General features: G+C 44.6%; 1 protein-coding gene across 1 annotated transcript; it reads right to left on the reverse strand.

Annotated features, from left to right (window-relative positions):
* Positions 1-327: 327 nt before the first annotated feature.
* Positions 328-19,100, reverse strand: LOC149144075 (uncharacterized). The gene is made up of 2 exons (XM_089452025.1): positions 17,922-19,100; positions 328-2,712 (listed from the first exon to the last, which is right to left on the reverse strand). Exons 1-2 carry the CDS (start codon positions 19,098-19,100, stop codon positions 328-330), a joined length of 3,564 nt encoding a protein of 1,187 aa, XP_089308151.1.
* Between the last annotated feature and the right edge of the window lie 338 nt (positions 19,101-19,438).

The raw sequence follows: 19,438 nt of genomic DNA on the forward strand, positions 1-19,438 counted from the left end.
CCAAATAAGTCCAATTCCATAGAAGTTGAAATTCCTATAATAACTTTAATATTATGTGAATATTATTATAATTAGAATCAAAGTAAATTAACATATAAAATATCATAAAATATCAAACTAATGTATTTATTTTATTTGTTTGTAATGATATGTAGAGGGAAATTTTAAATTTTTAACTTGATTTTTTTGTCATTATTTTTATAATTATTATATATATATATATATATATATTAACTGAAACGGTTAATTTTTATTGATAGAAAGCTGATCGGGCATAGCCTAAACGACCATTACAATTTTCATTGATAGTTACAGCACGTTTTTCGCTTAAGGAATGTTTGCCTTGGTTGGAATTCCTGCATTTATGCTGATCATTCCTTCCTGAAGAGAGCATCCAATATTTGCCAATCTGTCTGCGTCTTTGTTTAATCCTCTAAGAATGTGACATATTTGAGCCGGATGGAGGTCTTTCAGCATTCTGTTTACTCTTGCTAGCTGCTTGTTCAGTGCCGGATCCTTGAGTCTTTTCTTTTTTACCATTGTTTTTATCAGCAATTCTGAGTCGCCTATTATTAAGATTTCATTTGGGTTTTCTTTACTTGCAATTTGGCAAGCTTTCCAGAGACTGAGAATTTCAGCTTGATTGTTTGTTTTCAATCCCAGGCCCCAGCTGAATTCGTCTTTTTTCCCATTCCGGTAGAAGATCACACCTCCTGCTCCTGACCTCCCTGGATTGCCTTTTGAGGCTCCATCAAAGAAAATGGTGCATTTGTCCTGGGATTTCCACCACTTTTGGAAGTTGTCTTCAGTTTCACGGATCTGCCATCTTTCCTTGTGGATTGGTCGCTTAATTGCTGGATGTCTGTCTTTTCCTGTGTAGTCTTCCAACCACACGCTTTCTTCTCTTCTTAGGGAGTTGTCTTCCTTTGCAGTGTGGTGATTGAGAGTTTCTAGGAGAAGCTTCTTTGCCTGTTCCGCCACTTTCACTGCTGCCAGGTCAATGTTATTGAAGATGATCTTGTTCCGGGCTAACCAGATTTTCCAGCAAACATATTTAGGCGCAGCTATCCATACTTTGTGCCAAATTGATTTGCTGACAATTCGATGGGGGTAGCTGGCATTCCAGGATGTAAACATGGAGACTATCGTGCTTTGAGAAGGGGGGCTCACGTTCAGTCCGGAGAAGAAGATGGACCATACCTCCTTCGCGAAATCACACATTATGAACATATGGTTTGCTGTTTCCAGATCTCTTTTGCAAAGGATGCATCTGTGTGGCCCTGCTATACCCCTTTTGCACAAGTTTTCACCCATAAGGATTTTGTTATGAAATAGAGTCCAAGAAAAGAAGTTGATTTTAGGGATGTTGAAGCTGTCCCAAATCTGCTTCCACACAATCCCCTGATGTGGTGAATCTTGCTTGCTTTGCAATTGATAATATCCATGGTTTGCTGTGTACACTCCGTTCTTGCCCCAGCCCCAAATGTCTTCCTCATCGATGTGGACTGGAGCAAAATCAGAGATTGCGTCAATGAGGACAGCCAACTGATTTTTTAATTGTTCTGGAATTCTGGGCAATTTCCATCTCTGCCAATTGCCATTGCTGTCCCATTCTGATAAATCCTCTATTTTCCTGATACCTTTTGCTCGGAGCCAGTCTCTGATCTCAGCGATCTCCGTTTTTTCGTTTAGAGGCTGATGTCCCATTATACAGTCTTTCCATAAATTGGTTTTCTTCCCATTACCAGGAATGCGATATAAGTGACTTCTGAAGAACTCTATTCCTTTGACGCACAATTTCCAGGCCTGCGTGCCTTTTGGATGTTTCTCCGGCTTGTAATTCGTGATGGTCCGATTCTTGAGGTATTTCTTTTTAAAGATCTGGCTTACTGGATGGTTGGGCTCAGCACATAACTGCCATAGCAATTTGCAACCCAGAGCCACGTTTGCATACACAGGATCGCGAACTTGGAGACCTCCTTCCGCTATCGGCCTTTTCACTGTGTCCCAGCTGATTAGGTGAAATCGGTTGCTGTTCCCTCGCCCACCGTTCCACAGAAAGTTGCGTATATATCTGGAAATTTGATCTGAAATGAATTTGGGTGCCATCATCAGAGCAGCTTGAAATGTGGGCAGAGCCGAGAGGACAGATTTAATTAAGGTGAGTTTTCCGCCTGTGGATAACCAGAAGCCTCCCCACGCTGCTATCTTCTTCTTGTATTTTGAGATTACTTCCTCCCACAGGTGATTTCTATTTGAGCCCAGCGTTATAGGAAGACCCAAATATTTGATTCTTTCCCATTCTGCATGCCCTGTGTATCCCAAGTCTTCTGTGATTTTCCCAATTGAGTGTTGGTCTATGTTCCAACCATAGACTGCACTTTTCTTTTCACTTACCAGTGCGCCCGTGATGCTGCAAAATTTCTGTAGTATGGTTCTGAAGGCTGTTGCTATTCTTGAAGAGGCCCCCCCCAGCAAGAGCGAGTCATCAGCGAATAATGCCTGGATTCTGATCCCTGGTATACTGCCTTTTTGTTTTTCCATAGTTAACTTTCTACTTAAAGAATTTGCCATCAGGATGTAGAGAAAGGGTGAAAGGGGGCAGCCCTGTCTCAGGCCCCTTGTGGCTAGGAAGAAGTTTGCAGGTCTGCCATTTATCATTGGTGCTATCCATATCTTCTCCAAGCAGGCTTTAATTAAATTGATGAAGTCCTGGTTGAAGCCAAAAGATAATAGAACCCTGTACAAAAAAGACCTATTAACTCTATCAAAGGCATTGCACATGTCCAGTTTGATTAACATACCTTGTTCTTTTCGCAACTGACTGGAGTGTAGAGCTTCCTGAACTTGGATAACGTTGTCCAGAATGTGTCGCCCTTTCAAAAAACCTCCTTGAGCTGGAGAAATTAATTTTTGAAGTAATGGTTTGATTCTATTTGCCATCAACTTGGCCAGTATCTTGTAGGATGAGTTGCATAATGAGATAGGTCTGTATCTATCGAATGTGCCTGGATTTTCTTCCTTTGGAATTAGGGAGAGAAAAGTTGAGTTTGTGCCACCTCCGACCTTTGCCTTTGGTGAGCTCTAGCATTGTAGCAATAATGCTACAACTCCTGGGGCTTCCTGTCTCTTAATTTTATCAACCCGGTAGTTCGTACAAACTTGGAAGCGACGGTGCTATATGCACAAGTACTAGCTCTTGTCGCAGCTGTCACTTGGTCAGCTGGCACAAGTCCGCTAGGGCTCAAGCCAACTTCTATAGGCTCTCAGAAGAAGCTTGTTAAATGATGGACGAAAGCTAGCTCAAAGAAGACTAATCTACTTGGCGAAAACGAACTGAAAGCAAATCAAAACATGGAAACCCTAGGAAACCCTAATTTAACTAGTCTAACCTCTATGATGCAAAGAATGTGAAGGAAACTTCTACCAATGGTGCCATTACTTCTAATAAGTGAAAATGCATGAATCTAATCTACTTGCATCTTAAAAGACATGTTTTTGTATTTTTTCTTTAAGTGGATGGAGTGATTGTGATTTTGTGCTTATTAGGGTTTGGTTGTGCAGATGTGATGCGGAAGGAAGGAAAGCTTGGGAAAGGTTGGGGAGGCTAGGAGAGGTCCCCAGAGATCCTTAGAATCAGTCCACAAAGGTTCCTCACGTTCAGAGGCTCAGCAACCGAGTGAGTGGCCTCCTACAGGATGTCTGTAGGGGATTCTACAGGAACCGCAGGGGTTTCTACAGGAAGTCTACAAATTGCTACAGGATGACCTACCGTGGGTGTTTGAAGTGATGGTGGAGTGATGGAATGGTAGGGGGAGATGTGCAAGGTAGGAATAAAGCTGGTGATGGCTCAGGAGTGGAGAAGTAGGATGGAGAATGAGTGTATGAAGTGGGTTGATGGATGGAAGGTTATAACAACGAAATGTCTAAAGAATGAAGTTACGTGAGGAGTGGAGGAGTTTGGGAGATAACAGAGCGGAGCAGAGGTCAAGGATGTGGTTGTATGCGTGATCAAGACGAAGAAGAAGGTAATAGAACGGTGAAAAGCAGTGTAAATGAAACAAATGGCTTATGACTGTCACCAAGATGAAAATTCATTAACCTAGCTACCTGAACTCAATGAACAGCAATATAAAGCGTGTAGAGGAATGTGCATGAAGCGGTGATGAAGGTGTATGGTGCAAGAGTGAAGTGCATGGAAAGATCTATCATAAACGAGACTATGTTGCAGCATGTATAAAGTGAAGAACTGCGTATTTTTGTGGCTGGTATAGGTTGCACTCCAATCTCCAAACAGAGATGGCAGTGGAGACTTCCTCAACCTTTTTGCTGGAGCTCCAAGAGATTATATCTATCCTCCTATCGAACTTAAGCAACTGAAAGCAAATCACCATAAACTAGTCCTATCTATGCTCATGAAAACAACTAAATTACCAAACTGTGAATTCGAATTGCATGTGAAAATAAACAAACTCAAAGTGCTGGAACGAAATGCAAACACATTACAACACTGAGGAGATCTATTGCTCTCAGGTTGGGCCCTAACCTGAGAGCTATAGCTCCTTGAGAAAACTCAGAACTAGATCAAAATCTGCCTTCTTTATTCATAATCTGATGTCATGCCAAATTAGCTTACAAAAAGGAACAAAGACCGAGCTGTGCTCAAAAATTACAATAGTAATGCGAAAGTTTCAACACCCTATCAAAGGCTACGACCTCCATACTTATGCAAAAACAATCATCCAACAGGTGTCCTTGATTTTAGGAGCTCGGCTGTCCAACTGAAGTTTAACTGCTGATCCTGTAGGACAGTCATAACTACTGTTCCTGTAGAACAGTTATAACTGTTGTTCCTGTAGAATAGCTGGGTGCTTCTAAGCTCGGTGGGGAGATGGATTGGAGCTCGGAGTTCTTGGTGGGAATCACGAGGAAGGTCCCCAAGACCGTGGACATCCTCTCTAAAAACTAGCAGTGCCACCTCATTGTCTCCTTGTCTCCTTTTTCGTTGTCTTTTTCTCCCTTTTAATGCCAAAACCTGAAATCATAGTGCATTAGTCACGTAGATAAAGTGCCTACCCTTATTCCTACAAACAACACGAATAAACTAAGAAATGCATGCATAAGCAATAAAAAGTGAATGGTTTGAGCAAAGCAAGTAGGCCAAATGAGCCCAAATTATACCAAAAATTGGGGCTCATCATCACTCCCCAGCTAAACTATTTGCTCATCCTTGAGCAACTTAGTCCAAGTCCTCATCTTTCATTGCTTTCACTGCTTCTCTTGCATCCCAAGGCTCTGTGGTAGGGTCCTCTCTATAGATGTGAAACCCTGCTTTTGTGTTTACCTCTTCCCATTGTTGACTGTCATCTTCCTTTGTATTTCCTTCAGTCAATCCTAGCAATAGCGGTGGGCTCAGTTTAAGGCCAATCCAGCTGGCCTGGAGGCTTTGCATGGACCTCTTGTAAAGGTCAACCCTTGCCAAAGCTTCTCTCATCCGGATGGGGGTATGGTATTCTAGGATTTTCAAGCTGTGGGCCATGGTATTCCATCTGCGTGCACAAGCCTGGGCAACACTTTCTCCCAACAACCTTTCCATGTCTTCAAAGTGAGCTATGGCCTGGGCTTGTTGGTCCATAAACCTCAAGGAAGCTGTGGGATCCGTAGCCAACTGTTGGTGGGTTGAGATGAGTGCCACCGAGTCCTCTAGTTCCGGCCTAATGAACAGTGGTTCGATCACTTCTCGGTTCATGACCGATTTTGCTTCAGCTGCTCTTTGATCTTCATGGTTTAACCATGAGGCAAGGGCCATCAATTGCATATCACCCAAGGCAATGTTGGGATCCCATGAGACTTCATTAGGCAAAGCCAAGTTGTGGAGGTAAAACTCTGCCAATTTGGCTTTGTCTTCTGCCGAACTAGTAGTGCATAATTCAGAAAATTGTTGTGGGTTTTCGATGTGTGCAATACCTCTTTGGTCCAAGGTGTTTATTTGGAACTGAAGCCATTGATCTTTTAAAAACAATCCATAGGATTTTGCGGGCGTTCTGCACTGAATTGCTTCCATGGCCCAACTGGCCATGCAGGCTAATTGTGCTTCCTTTTGTTGCAGCTGTTCCTTTAAGGCTTGCACTTCAATTCTTGTCTACTGTTCTGCTTCCTGTAGAAGTGTCATTGGCTCTTCAAGACTGGTGGTCAGCTCCTTTTTGCCTTCTTGTTCATTTGTGATGTCCTTGGAGAATGTTCCTGCCCCTGCCTTTAGTTCTTGTAGCTGCAACCGTAACTTCTGATTTTCTTCCTGTAGAAGCGCCTGCTGGCAACTAGCCACATGTTTAGCCATGGTGAATTCACTCCTGACCTCCCTGAGTTGATCCTGTAGAGGGCCTATGTCCGCCACCCCCTTTGATTTGGCGATTTGCATCCATGTGTGGGAACGGACTCTTTCTTTCTCTAGTTCAAAAAATAGAGGTACAGTAAATTTCTGTGGTATGATTTTGCCCGCCTCTAAGAAGGTGTAATATGAATTCAGATTGGGCGAAGGGCTAGGTTCTGGTATGTGTTCTCTTGATATCTCTTCAGGCAGTTCTGCCTCACCCTCCCTTGGTGATGAGGGTCCTTCTCCTTCCCTCTTTTCTGTTTCCTGTAGCCGGGCCAGAGTATCCTGTAGAACGTTTTCTGCTTCCTGTAGCTGAGTTCTTTCTAACTTTTCCTGCCATGTATTTTTCTTTGGACTCCCCTTCTCGTAGGTGACTGTGACCTTGGAGGGTGACTTTTCTTTGGGAGAAGTAGGTGTATCTTCGATGACGATCGGGCTGCTGGATTGGGCCTGTGGCTTGCCCGTCTTTATCCTAACACTTCTCCGAGCCTTAAAGTACAGAGGAGTCTCCCTCTTCCTCTTATCGTTTGGCCTAGGTGGCGTATTGAGGCCAGCTAATACAGCTGCTACCTCCCGTGCCAGAATATCCACCTCCTTTTCTTTGGTTTTTACCTTTTTGGGGCTTCCTGTAGAAGCCTGTTTCTGCAATTTCGGGCTTCCTGTAGAAGCCTTTTCCTTTAGCAGCTTTGGGCTTCCTGTAGGAGCCTTTTCTTGAGTCTTTGGGCTTCCTGTAGAAGTCTGTTCCTTAGTGATTTTCGGGCTTCCTGTAGAAGCCTGCTTCTGTTTTCCTGTAGGTACAAGTGTCTCCGTCTTTGCTTGCTTACCTGCCTGAATTTTGCTTTTTGCTTTGGTTGCAGGTGCTGTTGAGGTACTTGGGCTGACGTGGGCCACCTCTGCTTTGTCCATTCTGCCTTTCATCCTCTTTTCCCTTGCTGACAGGATAGGTGTGCCACCTTTTTCTTGGTCCTTCTTTTCCTCATGCTTCTTCCTTTGTTCTTCAGCCACTGCTTCGTGTTCCTCACTGCTAGAGGAACTCGTTTCTTCGATCAACATTTTAATATCCCCATCTTTGGTCAAATTTCAGAAGGATTCCCATGAGAGGGGGACCTTATATGAGTGCAATGCATCTTCCACAAGCAGCTTTATTAACCCATGGTGGGCTATCTGATCAGGTATGCCCTCTCTTAGCTTTGTAGCACACTCCATTAGGGATTGCAGGAGATAATAAGGGATGCTCAGTTTTTGCTCTACAGGAAGGTCAATTCGGTGCCTCAGCTCAGTGAGTAGCCGAAAGTGATATGCATACACGATGCTGAACCGGCCTTCACAAGTAATATATTTCATGATTTGCAAACTGACTTCATTCCAAGGTGGTGATAAACTCGTTCTTCTCACCCCGTTTTTATCCTCCGAGAATTCTTCCTCAGGTGGAAAGAATTCCTTCTTTGCCTGCTGACTCAGCTTTCTCTCTTCTTTATCCCACGGCAGACCCATAGGAAGTTCTGTGATCCGACTGATATGTTCTGGGGTGAGTTTGAGGCTTAGACCTCTGAAGTTTACTGTAGCCAGTGTCTGGGATTTAGGCTTCAAAGCCTGCAAGAATTCCTCGGCTACTTCATCATCGTAGCCCTGCAGCTTATCACAAAAAGGCATCCATTGTGCTCTGGTAAAGAGCTCTACCACTGCTGGGTTTCTCCTTAAGTTAATTGAATCAGTGGGCTCTCGTCTTATAAACCCACCCGGCATGATGAACACGGGGGTTTTGACTAAAGGTGACAAATGCAAAGGAGATTCGGTCTATTTTGGGCAGAGCATGCATACAATTCACAAAACACAGTCTAATTATACTGCTATCCTGTAGAAGCGATAGTATAGGCACAGCAATCCGATATTTTTATGACCAGACTGTGAATAATGATCTTGCCACCTTTGAAAGCCAATTGCGGAAGGAGTTTCAGGGTTACCTTTTTTCTGCCACCTTTTCTCACGTGAGGAATTCACCTTCCTGTAGAACTGCGTTCCTGTAGAGACTGCTTCCTATAGGACTGCGTTCCTGTAGAAACTGTTCCTGTAGGAGCAGTGTGCAAACTTCGGGGAGGACTGTAGTTGGCCAGTGGTCGAGATGTGCTTCACCGGCGTTCTGGTAGCCGAAAGCTCGGCGTATCAACGTGCAGAGGAAATCAGAAGAGCCACTCGAGTTTTGAAGTGGAGGTTGATGAATACATGCGCATAATCTAGCCGATTAGATTTTGAATCGGCGCAGCTCATGGCGCGGGGGGTGAGCTGTCCCCGCCGGACCGTTGGGCGACGTCACCCATCATTCGCCTGCATATTCACTCGCTGCCGCATTCATTCCCACAGATCTGCCGCCGCCCTTTTCGGTTAAACTCGTTTCTCGGTTGACGGGACTATCCTCACGTGCGTGCTGCGTATTTTCTTTGTCGTGGCTGCCACCCAAGCGTCCGACTCTACCATAACTAGCCGACGTGGCCAGTCAACTGGCCATACGGCCGCTCAACCATTCATTTCTACGCCATGCAAACAAATCAAAGTAATACTCATGCGATTTGGTGGAAGGAAGGGTTGAGACACTTACCTGCGCGCGGCTGCACACGATTTTTCGGTTTTTGGACGACGGGGAGCGGATCTACCTGCTGCATGCGGCTTACACAGTCCTGGAGGCTCATGGTTACAGGATGCTGGCGATGGAGTGGATGCTCTGGTTGCCTGCGCCCGTGTGTTGCTTGCAGAGGGCGGTGCTGTGAATGGTATCCACTCATGCAGGTTTGACTGTTACAGGATTCCCGCGGGGTGCCTTGTAACAGTCTCGCCTCCTTGGGTGCATGCTGCACGACAATGGATAGAATCCTCTGATCACGCTCCCGGAGCTTCTGATGCTCGACATGGATGTGGTATGAGCTCTCGGTGCTTGTTTTTATTTGACAAATGGCTTTACCACGAGAACTCATTGATCTGGTTTACTGGTGCAGGGATCTTGGTTGCATGGCGACGAGGATGGTGGATCAAGGTAACAGCAATGTTCAGGGGTGCCAACAGTGACATGCATGCATCCAACCCATTCCTTAGTCGCTAGATCTCCGTTTGAAACAAATTTTTGGCCGTCCCAAACTTCTACAGGAAGTTTCCTGTAGAAAGTTCGGCCTTCCTGTAGAAAGTTTGCACTTTCCTGTAGAAAATCCGCGCCTTCCTGTAGAAAGACTGCGCCTTCCTGTAGAAAGACTGCACCTTCCTGTAGAAAGACATCAGCTTCCTGTACAAGATTCAAACCATGATAAAATTGCACATACCTTGAAAAACATGGGTGCTCTTGGTGGAGGTGCTGATGAGGTTCCTTGACAGCATGATAAGGACCCTTGGCTGTGAGTTGAAGGGCTTCCTCTTCTCCATAGAGCATCTGCAACCTGCAATTTTTACCATATTTTGCTTATTGTGTTTTCTTTTTTCTCTTTTTTTTTTCTTCTTTTTTTTTTTTTTTGAAAGATAACAGGGGCGCCTCAAGGAGGTTTTCACCCGTGCCATCTGCCCTGAGCGCCTCAGAGAGGTTTTCACTCAAGGATCTTTTTCAACCTTTTCTCTTTTTTTTTTGAAAAAGCAATAGGAGCGCCTCAATGAGGTTTTCACCCCTACTACCTGCCTTGGGCGCCTCATATAGGTTTTCACCCAAGGATCTTTTTTTTTTTTTTTTTTTTTTTCAGATCTTCTTTCAGGGTGTGCCAGAGGCAGAGGCAGAACCCTTCTCTATGACCAATACAGATTTCTCCATAGTTTTGATAAACTCTTGTCTTGAGAGAGGTCTCCTGTAGATCTTCAATCGATGCCCATTGACAAGCATGGGAATGGCTTCCTCATTAATGGTTCGAATGAGGACAGATCCATTGTCATGGCATTTCTCCACTGTATATGGTCCTAGCCATCTGGTTCTCAACTTCCCCTTGAAATCTTTGTATCTGGAATCATACAACAAAGCCCAATCTCCCGGCTGAAATTGCTTGTCATGGAGGTGTTGGTCATGCCACACCTTCCTCTGAAGTTGAACCACTTCTGAGTGAAGGAGGGCCTGCATGCGGTGCTCGTCCAGGCCATTCAGCTGCAGCAGCCTTTCTTGTTGTGCATGGCTGAGATCTAGGTCCAGCTGAGCTGCCATCCTCAAGGTGTTGTATTCAAACTCAATGGACAACAAAGCTTCCTTCCCATAGACCAGCTCATATGGTGTGAAACCGGTGGTGGTCTTCCAAGTGGTGTTGTAGGCCCATGTGGCTTCTACCAGGCGATCTGCCCAATCTTTTCTGCTACTGCTCACCACTTTGGTCAAGATCCCTTCTAATGCTCTATTGGTGACTTCCACCTGCCCATTTGCTTGAGGATGATAAGGGGTGGAAGTCCTGTGCTTGATCTTGTGATGAGCTAGGAGATCTTCAACCAGGTTGGAGGTGAACTGGCTCCCTTGATCGGTGACCAGCTCTCTTGGATAGCCAAACTTATAGAAGATGTTCTCTCTTAGGAACTCGGCCACCTTCTCTTCTGTTGCTGCTTTGATTGCTTTGGTCTCTGCCCACTTTGTCAAATAGTCAGTACACACAATGATGTAAGTCCTTTGCCTCGAAGAGGGGTTGATTGGGCCCACAAAGTCCATGCCCCACTTCTCAAATGGCTCAAGAGTCACTTGAGGTTGGAGAGGCATCTCATCCCTTTGGGTCGGTTTCCCCATTCTTTGGCATTGGTCACACTGACTGACATATCTTCTGACATCTTGATGAAGTGTGGGCCAATAGTAGCCTACCTGCAGGATCTTGAAGGCAGTTCTCTTTGTTGCAAAATGCCCTCCACAAGGCCCATCATGACAAGTGAGGAGGATATCAAAGACTTCCTCCTCCCTTACACAACGCCTTAAGATCTGATCGGGGCCAAGCTTGAACAAATTGCCCCTGATCCAAGTGAATGAGGCACTTTTTCTGATGATTCTGCTCTTCTCTCTGGAAGATAGGTGTGGAGGGAACTGTGCTGAAACAAGATAGTTTGCTATATCAGCAAACCATGGAGAGAGTACTGAAATAGCAAATAGATGTTCGTCAGGCATCTGATCGTCCACTGTTCCATCCTCATCTGCAGACAAATCCAATCTAGATAAAAAGTCAGCAACAACATTTTCTCTACCTGGTTTATCAACAATGGTTAGATCAAACTGCTGCAATAAAAGTAACCATCTAATAATACGAGCATTCACATCTGGTTTATTCATCAAATATCTAATAGCAGCATGGTCAGTATGTACAAAGGTCTGGTAACCAGTAATATAATGTCGGAACTTGTTCAATGCATGGACCACAGCCAAGAATTCCTTCTCGGTTACAGTGTAATTCAACTCAGCTTTGGACAAGTTTTTGCTAACAAAGTAAATGGCATATGGAAGTTTCTGCTCAACTTGTCCTAAAGCTGCACCTATGGCTTTGTTCGAGGCATCAGTGTGGATGTGGAAAGGTAGGGCCCAGTTTGGACCTCTCAAGATTGGTGCTGACACCAACTTGTCCTTTAACTCATTCAAACTCTTCTGACAATCGTCATTCCACTTAAACTCCACATCTTTTGCCAACAGACCAAACAATGGCGAGGCTAGCTTGCTGAAATCTTTAATGAATCTCCGGTAGTATCCTGCTAATCCCAAGAAACTCCGGACATCCTTTACCTTTTGAGGAGGTGGAACCCTCTTGATGGGAGCAATTTTGTTAGGATCCACCTGCAATCCTTGGGAAGAAATGGTATGGCCTAGCACGGTCCCTTCAGTCATCAGGAATTCACATTTTTCAGGACTGAGGGACAGGTTCATCTCAATGCATTTGGCTAGGACTTTTCCCAGATTGGACAATGCTTCCTGGAAGTTGGCCCCATAAGGAGTAAAGTCATCCATATAGATTTCCACTGCATCATGGACCAGCTCCGAGAAGATGCTTAAGAAAGCTCTTTGGAAAGTAGCAGGAGCATTGCATAGCCCAAAGGGAAGGACTCGGTAGGCAAAGGTACCCCAAGGACAAGTGAAGGTGGTCTTATCTTGGTCTTCCGGGCTGATTTGGATTTGATTGTACCCGCTAAACCCATCCAGGAAAGAGAAGAACTTCTTTCCTGCCAGTCCATCCAACACTTGATCTATGAAAGGTAGAGGGAAATGGTCTTTCTTGGTAGCTTTGTTCAGCTCAGGGTAATCCACGCAGATTCTCCACTTCCCATTCTTCTTGGGAACCAACACTAGAGGGGACACCCATTCACTATCTGAGATGGGGTAGATGAATCCGGCATCCAACAGTTTTTGCAATTCTTCCTTGACAATGTCTTTAAGGGTTGGATTCATTCTCCTCTGAGGTTTCCTAACCGGTTTACAATCCTCTTTGATGTATATATGATGGGTACAGACCGAAGGATGGACTCCTTTCATCTCCTTATAGCTCCAAGCAAAAGCATCTAGGTGGCTGGCCAACAGGCTACACAGCTCCTTTTCCTGAGAAGGAGATAGGGAGGAGCTGATTTTCAATGCTCTCTCAGGGCCGAACTCCACATTCTTAACTCTGGGAGTGACAGGGTTGGTTGTACAAAGATCCACTAAGGTGCTAGCTTGGGCATCCTCCACCAATTTTTCTAAGGGTAGTGCACTGGTAGGTGGGTTTTGGATCAAGTTCTCGATCAAGTCATCCTCGGTTGGGGGGTTTCTTCTAGTGGTATCTAGGGTACACAGAGGTGTTGAATACACCTCGTCTTCTTCTCCTTCCTCCAACCAGAGTGGTAAATCATGCTCTAAAGAAGGTTGGGAAGGAGGGTATAGGACTAGCTGCTTGGACATGGGACCATTTTTGATGGTCATGTTTCCTGCCCGACAACTTATGTAAGCATCTGCAGTAGCTAACCAAGGCCTTCCCAGAATGAGAGGATATCCAATAAGCTTGGCCTTTGGTTGCAGAACCAGGAAGTCTGCAGGGTACTCCCAAGAATCAATGGAGACCAAGACATCCTCCACAATCCCTTCGGGAGTCACGGTGGAGCGATCTGCTAATTGCAGTACTGTCAAGGTCTTCCTCAAGGAACCTTGGAGATTGAGTTTGAGCATGGTGTCCCTGGTCATCACATTAATGGCAGCCCCCAGATCAATCAAGGTGTGAGGTATGATGGTGCCATTGATGTGAACATCTACTACAGGACTTCCAGGATCTAGGTACTTTGGGCAGATGACTTGTCCTAGCATAAGGTCAGACAGTTGTCCTATGACATTGATAGTTGAAGCATCTTTCTTCCGTCTGCCTGGGTGTTTGAAACACTTCTCCTTAACCAGCTTGTTATATATTGGCACATCCTTGATGGCTTGGAGAAGTGGGATTTTTACACACAACTGCTTGAGCTCACCCAAAAGCTCATCTTCTTCTGGGTTAGGTTGTGTGGTGGCTGTTAGTCTCTCAGGAAAGGGTGGAATAGCCTTTGGTCCACTTTCCTGTTTATCTTCCTCATCCTCTGGGGGAGGAGGTTGGCGATCTGGTAGATTCTTTCCAGATCGAAGGTTGATCTCCTGGATCTCCACAGCATAGGTAGGGCATGAGGTTTCCCCAGTGTATACCTGCTGGGCCTATCTATTGTTGGGGTTCGGGTTCGGTTGAGCAGGCATTTGAGGTTGCCTTGGAGGAGCAGGAGGTAATGGTTGAGGTTGAACTGGTGGTGGAGGCAAAATGGCAGGAGGAGTGTGGTATTGGGGCCTCCACCCCGACTGAGGTGCATTCCATTGAGGCTGTGGCTGGGTATGTGAGTGATATGGATGAGTAGTAGGTTGAGTGGGGTACTGAGGTGGATAAGACCATGGAGGAGGCATGGACCATGAAGGATGAGCAGGGGGACCCCAGGAAGGCATAGGAGTTGACTGGTTGGGGTTGTAATAAGCTTGAGACGCCCCTTGCATCCCCTGCTGATAAGGTCTAGATCCTTGTGGCCTCCTTTGGTTGAGGTAATAGAGAGGCTCTGTGGGAGCTTCGGTCCCTTGGTACATGGCTTTAAACCCAGGTAAGGTTGGACACTGATTTGTGGGATGGTCCTCCTCACAAACGAAACACACTTCAACCGAATGCAATGGACATTCGTTCTTAGGGTGCCTCCTTGTGCACCTAGGACAGAAGACAGCCAAGGCTCTCTTAGCCTCTTCTTTCTTTTGCTGAATCCTGAATGTATCAAGCTGCATGGCAATGGTTTGTCTCACCTCACTCTTAAGATCTTCTAATTGGTTTGCAAGCTCATGTTTGGAGAAAGGGACACTAGTTGAGAGGTGGTTTCCTCTACCTCGTTTCCGAGCTGCCCTGGAGTGGTTTCTAAATACAGTCTTGATGTCCTCATAAGGCAGTTGGTAAATGTCCCCCCAAGCTAACATGTGAAGGGTATCTAAGAGGTCTTCAAGGACTCCTCGGAGTAAGACCAACTTGAGGGATTCAGGGTCAAGTGTGCACCTGGCCCGCTTATAGCTTAGTTGGAACCTCTCCTCATAATCCTCTAAGGACTCATCATTTCCCATGGACATCCGAAAGATTTCCCCCTTTGTTTCCTTGGACCTACAGTAATCCCGGTACTTGGTGTTGAAATCTTGCTGCATCTGAGCCCAAGTAGTGATACTATTCCCAGGTAAACCCATGAACCAGCGTAGTGCTGCATCCTTGAGAGTGGAAGGGAAAATTTTCAACTTTTGCTCATCTTCAGTATAGTCATAGGTTCTACAAAGGACAGCAAACTCAAACAAGAAGGTATCTGGATCTTCAGTGGTCAACCCATGGAAGTGAGGTAAGGCGGAGGGGCTAATGTTTTTCATTTTCATCTCTCCATTGGTCTCTCGGATGGGGAAGGCACCTTCTATTCTCTCATCTTCTCTTCTATTGTCAGCCATAGCTTCAGATGGATTGGTCTCTAACTCTTCTTCTACTATAGGGTCTTTGGATATCTCAGGTTGTTCACCTATAGGTTCCTCTGGGTCACTGTCACCAAAGAAGAGAGAAGGGTGACTCAGTGATGTGGTGGGGGTGTTTGGTAGGAATTTGCCTGATCTATCTCGGTTCCTACGAGGCATGAAATGGAAAAGACTTTCTTTTTTCTTTTTGCTTGCTTTTGCTTTTCTTTTCTTTTGGTACCTGCAAAACTGAGACAGATTGATCTACAACTAACTATGAAAGATGCAAAATTAACTGAAAGCAGGAAAGAACTAATCTACTTTGCTCAAATGAAATTGCAGAAAGGAAATGCTAGTCTATGAAAGCAGGAAATGCTAAGCTATGAAAGCAGGAAATGTCTATGCTACTTTTGCAGAATGGAAATGAAGTAAACTACTAGCAGAAGGCAAGAGTAAGAAAGTAGAAGAAAAGCAACAATTACTAATACTCTGACGCTTCCCCGGCAACGGCGCCAAAAAAGATGGTGAGCTCCAGTATTGTAGCAATAATGCTACAACTCCTGGGGCTTCCTATCTCTTAATTTTATTAACCCGGTAGTTCGTACAAACTTGGAAGCGATGGTGCTGTATGCACAAGTACTAGCTCTTGTCGCAGCTGTCACTTGTTCAGCTGGCACAAGTCTGCTAGGGCTCAAGCCAACTTCTATAGGCTCTCAGAAGAAGCTTGTTAAATGATGGACGAAAGCTAGCTCAAAGAAGACTAATCTACTTGGCGAAAACGAACTGAAAGCAAATCAAAACATGGAAACCCTAGGAAACCCTAATTTAACTAGTCTAACCTCTATGATGCAAAGAATGTGAAGGAAACTTCTACCAATGGTGCCATTACTTCTAATAAGTGAAAATGCATGAATCTAATCTACTTGCATCTTAAAAGACATGTTTTTGTATTTTTTCTTTAAGTGGATGGAGTGATTGTGATTTTGTGCTTATTAGGGTTTGGTTGTGCAGATGTGATGCGGAAGGAAGGAAAGCTTGGGAAAGGTTGGGGAGGCTAGGAGAGGTCCCCAGAGATCCTTAGCATCAGTCCACAGAGGTTCCTCACGTTCAGAGGCTCAGCAACCGAGTGAGTGGCCTCCTACAGGATGTCTGCAGGGGATTCTACAGGAACCGCAGGGGTTTCTACAGGAAGTCTACAAATTGCTACAGGATGACCTACCGTGGGTGTTTGAAGTGATGGTGGAGTGATGGAATGGTAGGGGGAGATGTGCAAGGTAGGAATAAAGCTGGTGATGGCTCAGGAGTGGAGAAGTAGGATGGAGAATGAGTGTATGAAGTGGGTTGATGGATGGAAGGTTATAACAACGAAATGTCTAAAGAATGAAGTTACGTGAGGAGTGGAGGAGTTTGGGAGATAACAGAGCGGAGCAGAGGTCAAGGATGTGGTTGTATGCGTGATCAAGACGAAGAAGAAGGTAATAGAATGGTGAAAAGCAATGTAAATGAAACAAATGGCTTATGACTGTCACCAAGATGAAAATTCATTAACCGAGCTACCTGAACTCAATGAACAACAATATAAAGCGTGTAGAGGAATGTGCATGAAGCGGTGATGAAGGTGTATGGTGCAAGAGTGAAGTGCATGGAAAGATCTATCATAAACGAGACTATGTTGCAGCATGTATAAAGTGAAGAACTGCATATTTTTGTGGCTGGTATAGGCTGCACTCCAATCTCCAAACAGAGATGGCAGTGGAGACTTCCTCAACCTTTTTACTGGAGCTCCAAGAGATTATATCTATCCTCCTATCGAACTTAAGCAACTGAAAGCAAATCACCATAAACTAGTCCTATCTATGCTCATGAAAACGACTAAATTACCAAACTGTGAATTCGAATTGCATGTGAAAATAAACAAACTCAAAGTGCTGGAACGAAATGCAAACACATTACAACACTGAGGAGATCTATTGCTCTCAGGTTGGGCCCTAACCTGAGAGCTATAGCTCCTTGAGAAAACTCAGAACTAGATCAAAATCTGCCTTCTTTATTCATAATCTGATGTCATGCCAAATTGGCTTACAAAAAGGAACAAAGACCGAGCTGTGCTCAAAAATTACAATAGTAATGCGAAAGTTTCAACACCCTATCAAAGGCTACGGCCTCCATACTTATGCAAAAACGATCATCCAACAGGTGTCCTTGATTTTAGGAGCTCGGCTGTCCAACTAAAGTTTAACTGCTGATCCTGTAGGACAGTCATAACTACTGTTCTTGTAGAACAGTTATAACTGCTGTTCCTGTAGAATAGCTGGGTGCTTCTAAGCTCGGTGGGGAGATGGATTGGAGCTCGGAGTTCTTGGTGGGAATCACGAGGAAGGTCCCCAAGACCGTGGACATCCTCTCTAAAAACCAGCAGTGCCACCTCATTGTCTCCTTGTCTCCTTTTTCGTTGTCTTTTTCTCCCTTTTAATGCCAAAACCTGAAATCATAGTGCATTAGTCACGTAGATAAAGTGCCTACCCTTCTTCCTACAAACAACACGAATAAACTAAGAAATGCATGCATAAGCAATAAAAAGTGAATGGTCTGAGCAAAGCAAGTAGGCCAAATGAGCCCAAATTATACCAAAAATTGGGGCTCATCAGCCTTCCTCATGAAACCTTGAACCATTCTCATGAGATCATATTTGATTATCTCCCAGCATATTCTGTAAAATTGAATTGAAAATCCATCGGGCCTGGGGGCTTTGTCTGGCTCCATGGACCAGACTATGTTTGATATTTCTTCTTCTGAGACTGGCCTTAGAAGTGTTTCATTGTCATCTGAACTTACTAGCTGGGGAATGTTTGTGAGGAATTCTTCTATGTCCTCCTCGCTCCCATCTTTTCCAGCGCTGAGAAGGTTTTGGAAATGCTTAACGGCTGCCTCCTTGATTTGTTCAAATCCTCTACATACCTGTCCACTGGATGTAGTAATTTCTGCAATGTGATTTTGCGAGATCCGGGCCCTGTATTTTCTATGGAAATATGTAGTATTTCTGTCCCCTGCCTTGAGCCACAGGCTGCGGGATTTTAATCGCCAATATTCCTCCTCATTTCTAAAGGAGTTGTATGCTTTCCTTTGGGCATATTTTTCTTTTTCTAGATCCATGGTTGAAATGGCTTTCTCTTCCAGCCCAAATTGAAGTTCTTCCAACTGTTTTGTTGCTTCTTTCCTCTGGCTGGTGGGGGAGTTGGCAACTTTCTTTATCCATTCTTTGAGTGCCTTTTTGGTGTTCTTAAATTTTTGCTTCCATACATAGCTTGGGGAGCCTAAGACATCTTTTTCCCATGTTGTTTGTACAGTTTCAAGAAACCCCTCTCTTTCGACCCAGAGAGGACTGAATCTGAATGGGAGAGGACCAAGATCTTCTTCCTCCTTTATGCGCAGGAGAATTGGCTTGTGATCCGATGTTAGTTTAGGTAGGATCTTGGAGAAGACTATTCTGTTGTCCATCATAATTGCGATGCTGGCGAGGAATCTGTCTAACCTTGCAGAAATATGGTGTTCCCCTGTTCTATTATTTGTCCAGGTGTATGCTCCTTTCACCGGCTTAAAGTCTACTAAGTCCCATAACTGGATGAGATTTTCCACAGTGGGGAGGAAGGGATCTCTTGTAGAGGATCCGCCTCGCTTTTCTTTAGGATCTAGGATTATATTCAGATCTCCTCCTATGACTATATTCGTAGGGCTGCATTGCTCTAAGTAATCTGATAGGGTCTTCCAGCACTCTTTTTTTTCCTCATAATGCACCGGGACATACATGTTAAACAAATCTAGTTTAACTTTACTTGTTGTGTGCCATAGTTTTGTATATATCCAATGTTGGGACTCGTGGAATCTGCCTAGAGTGAATAAGTTCCTAGACCAGAATGTGCCTATTCCTCCAGCCGAGCCTCTTGCACTGATTACCTTCCCCGAATCAAATTTCCATTTGGTATTGCTGGTGTTAAGAAGGATCTCCCCTTCTATTTTGGTCTCTTGGAGCATGAGTATGTCTATGGGTTCCATTTTCATTAAATCTTTGATGGCCTCTGCCTTAGTGGGATTTCCCAAACCCCTGCAGTTCCAAGAGACCAGATTCATCATTTACAGCTTGTTGG

Source organism: Pinus tabuliformis, chromosome X (assembly GCF_031772625.1).
Source record: "Pinus tabuliformis cultivar Carrire ecotype Pingquan chromosome X, CPIR1, whole genome shotgun sequence".
Taxonomy (NCBI): domain Eukaryota; kingdom Viridiplantae; phylum Streptophyta; class Pinopsida; order Pinales; family Pinaceae; genus Pinus; species Pinus tabuliformis.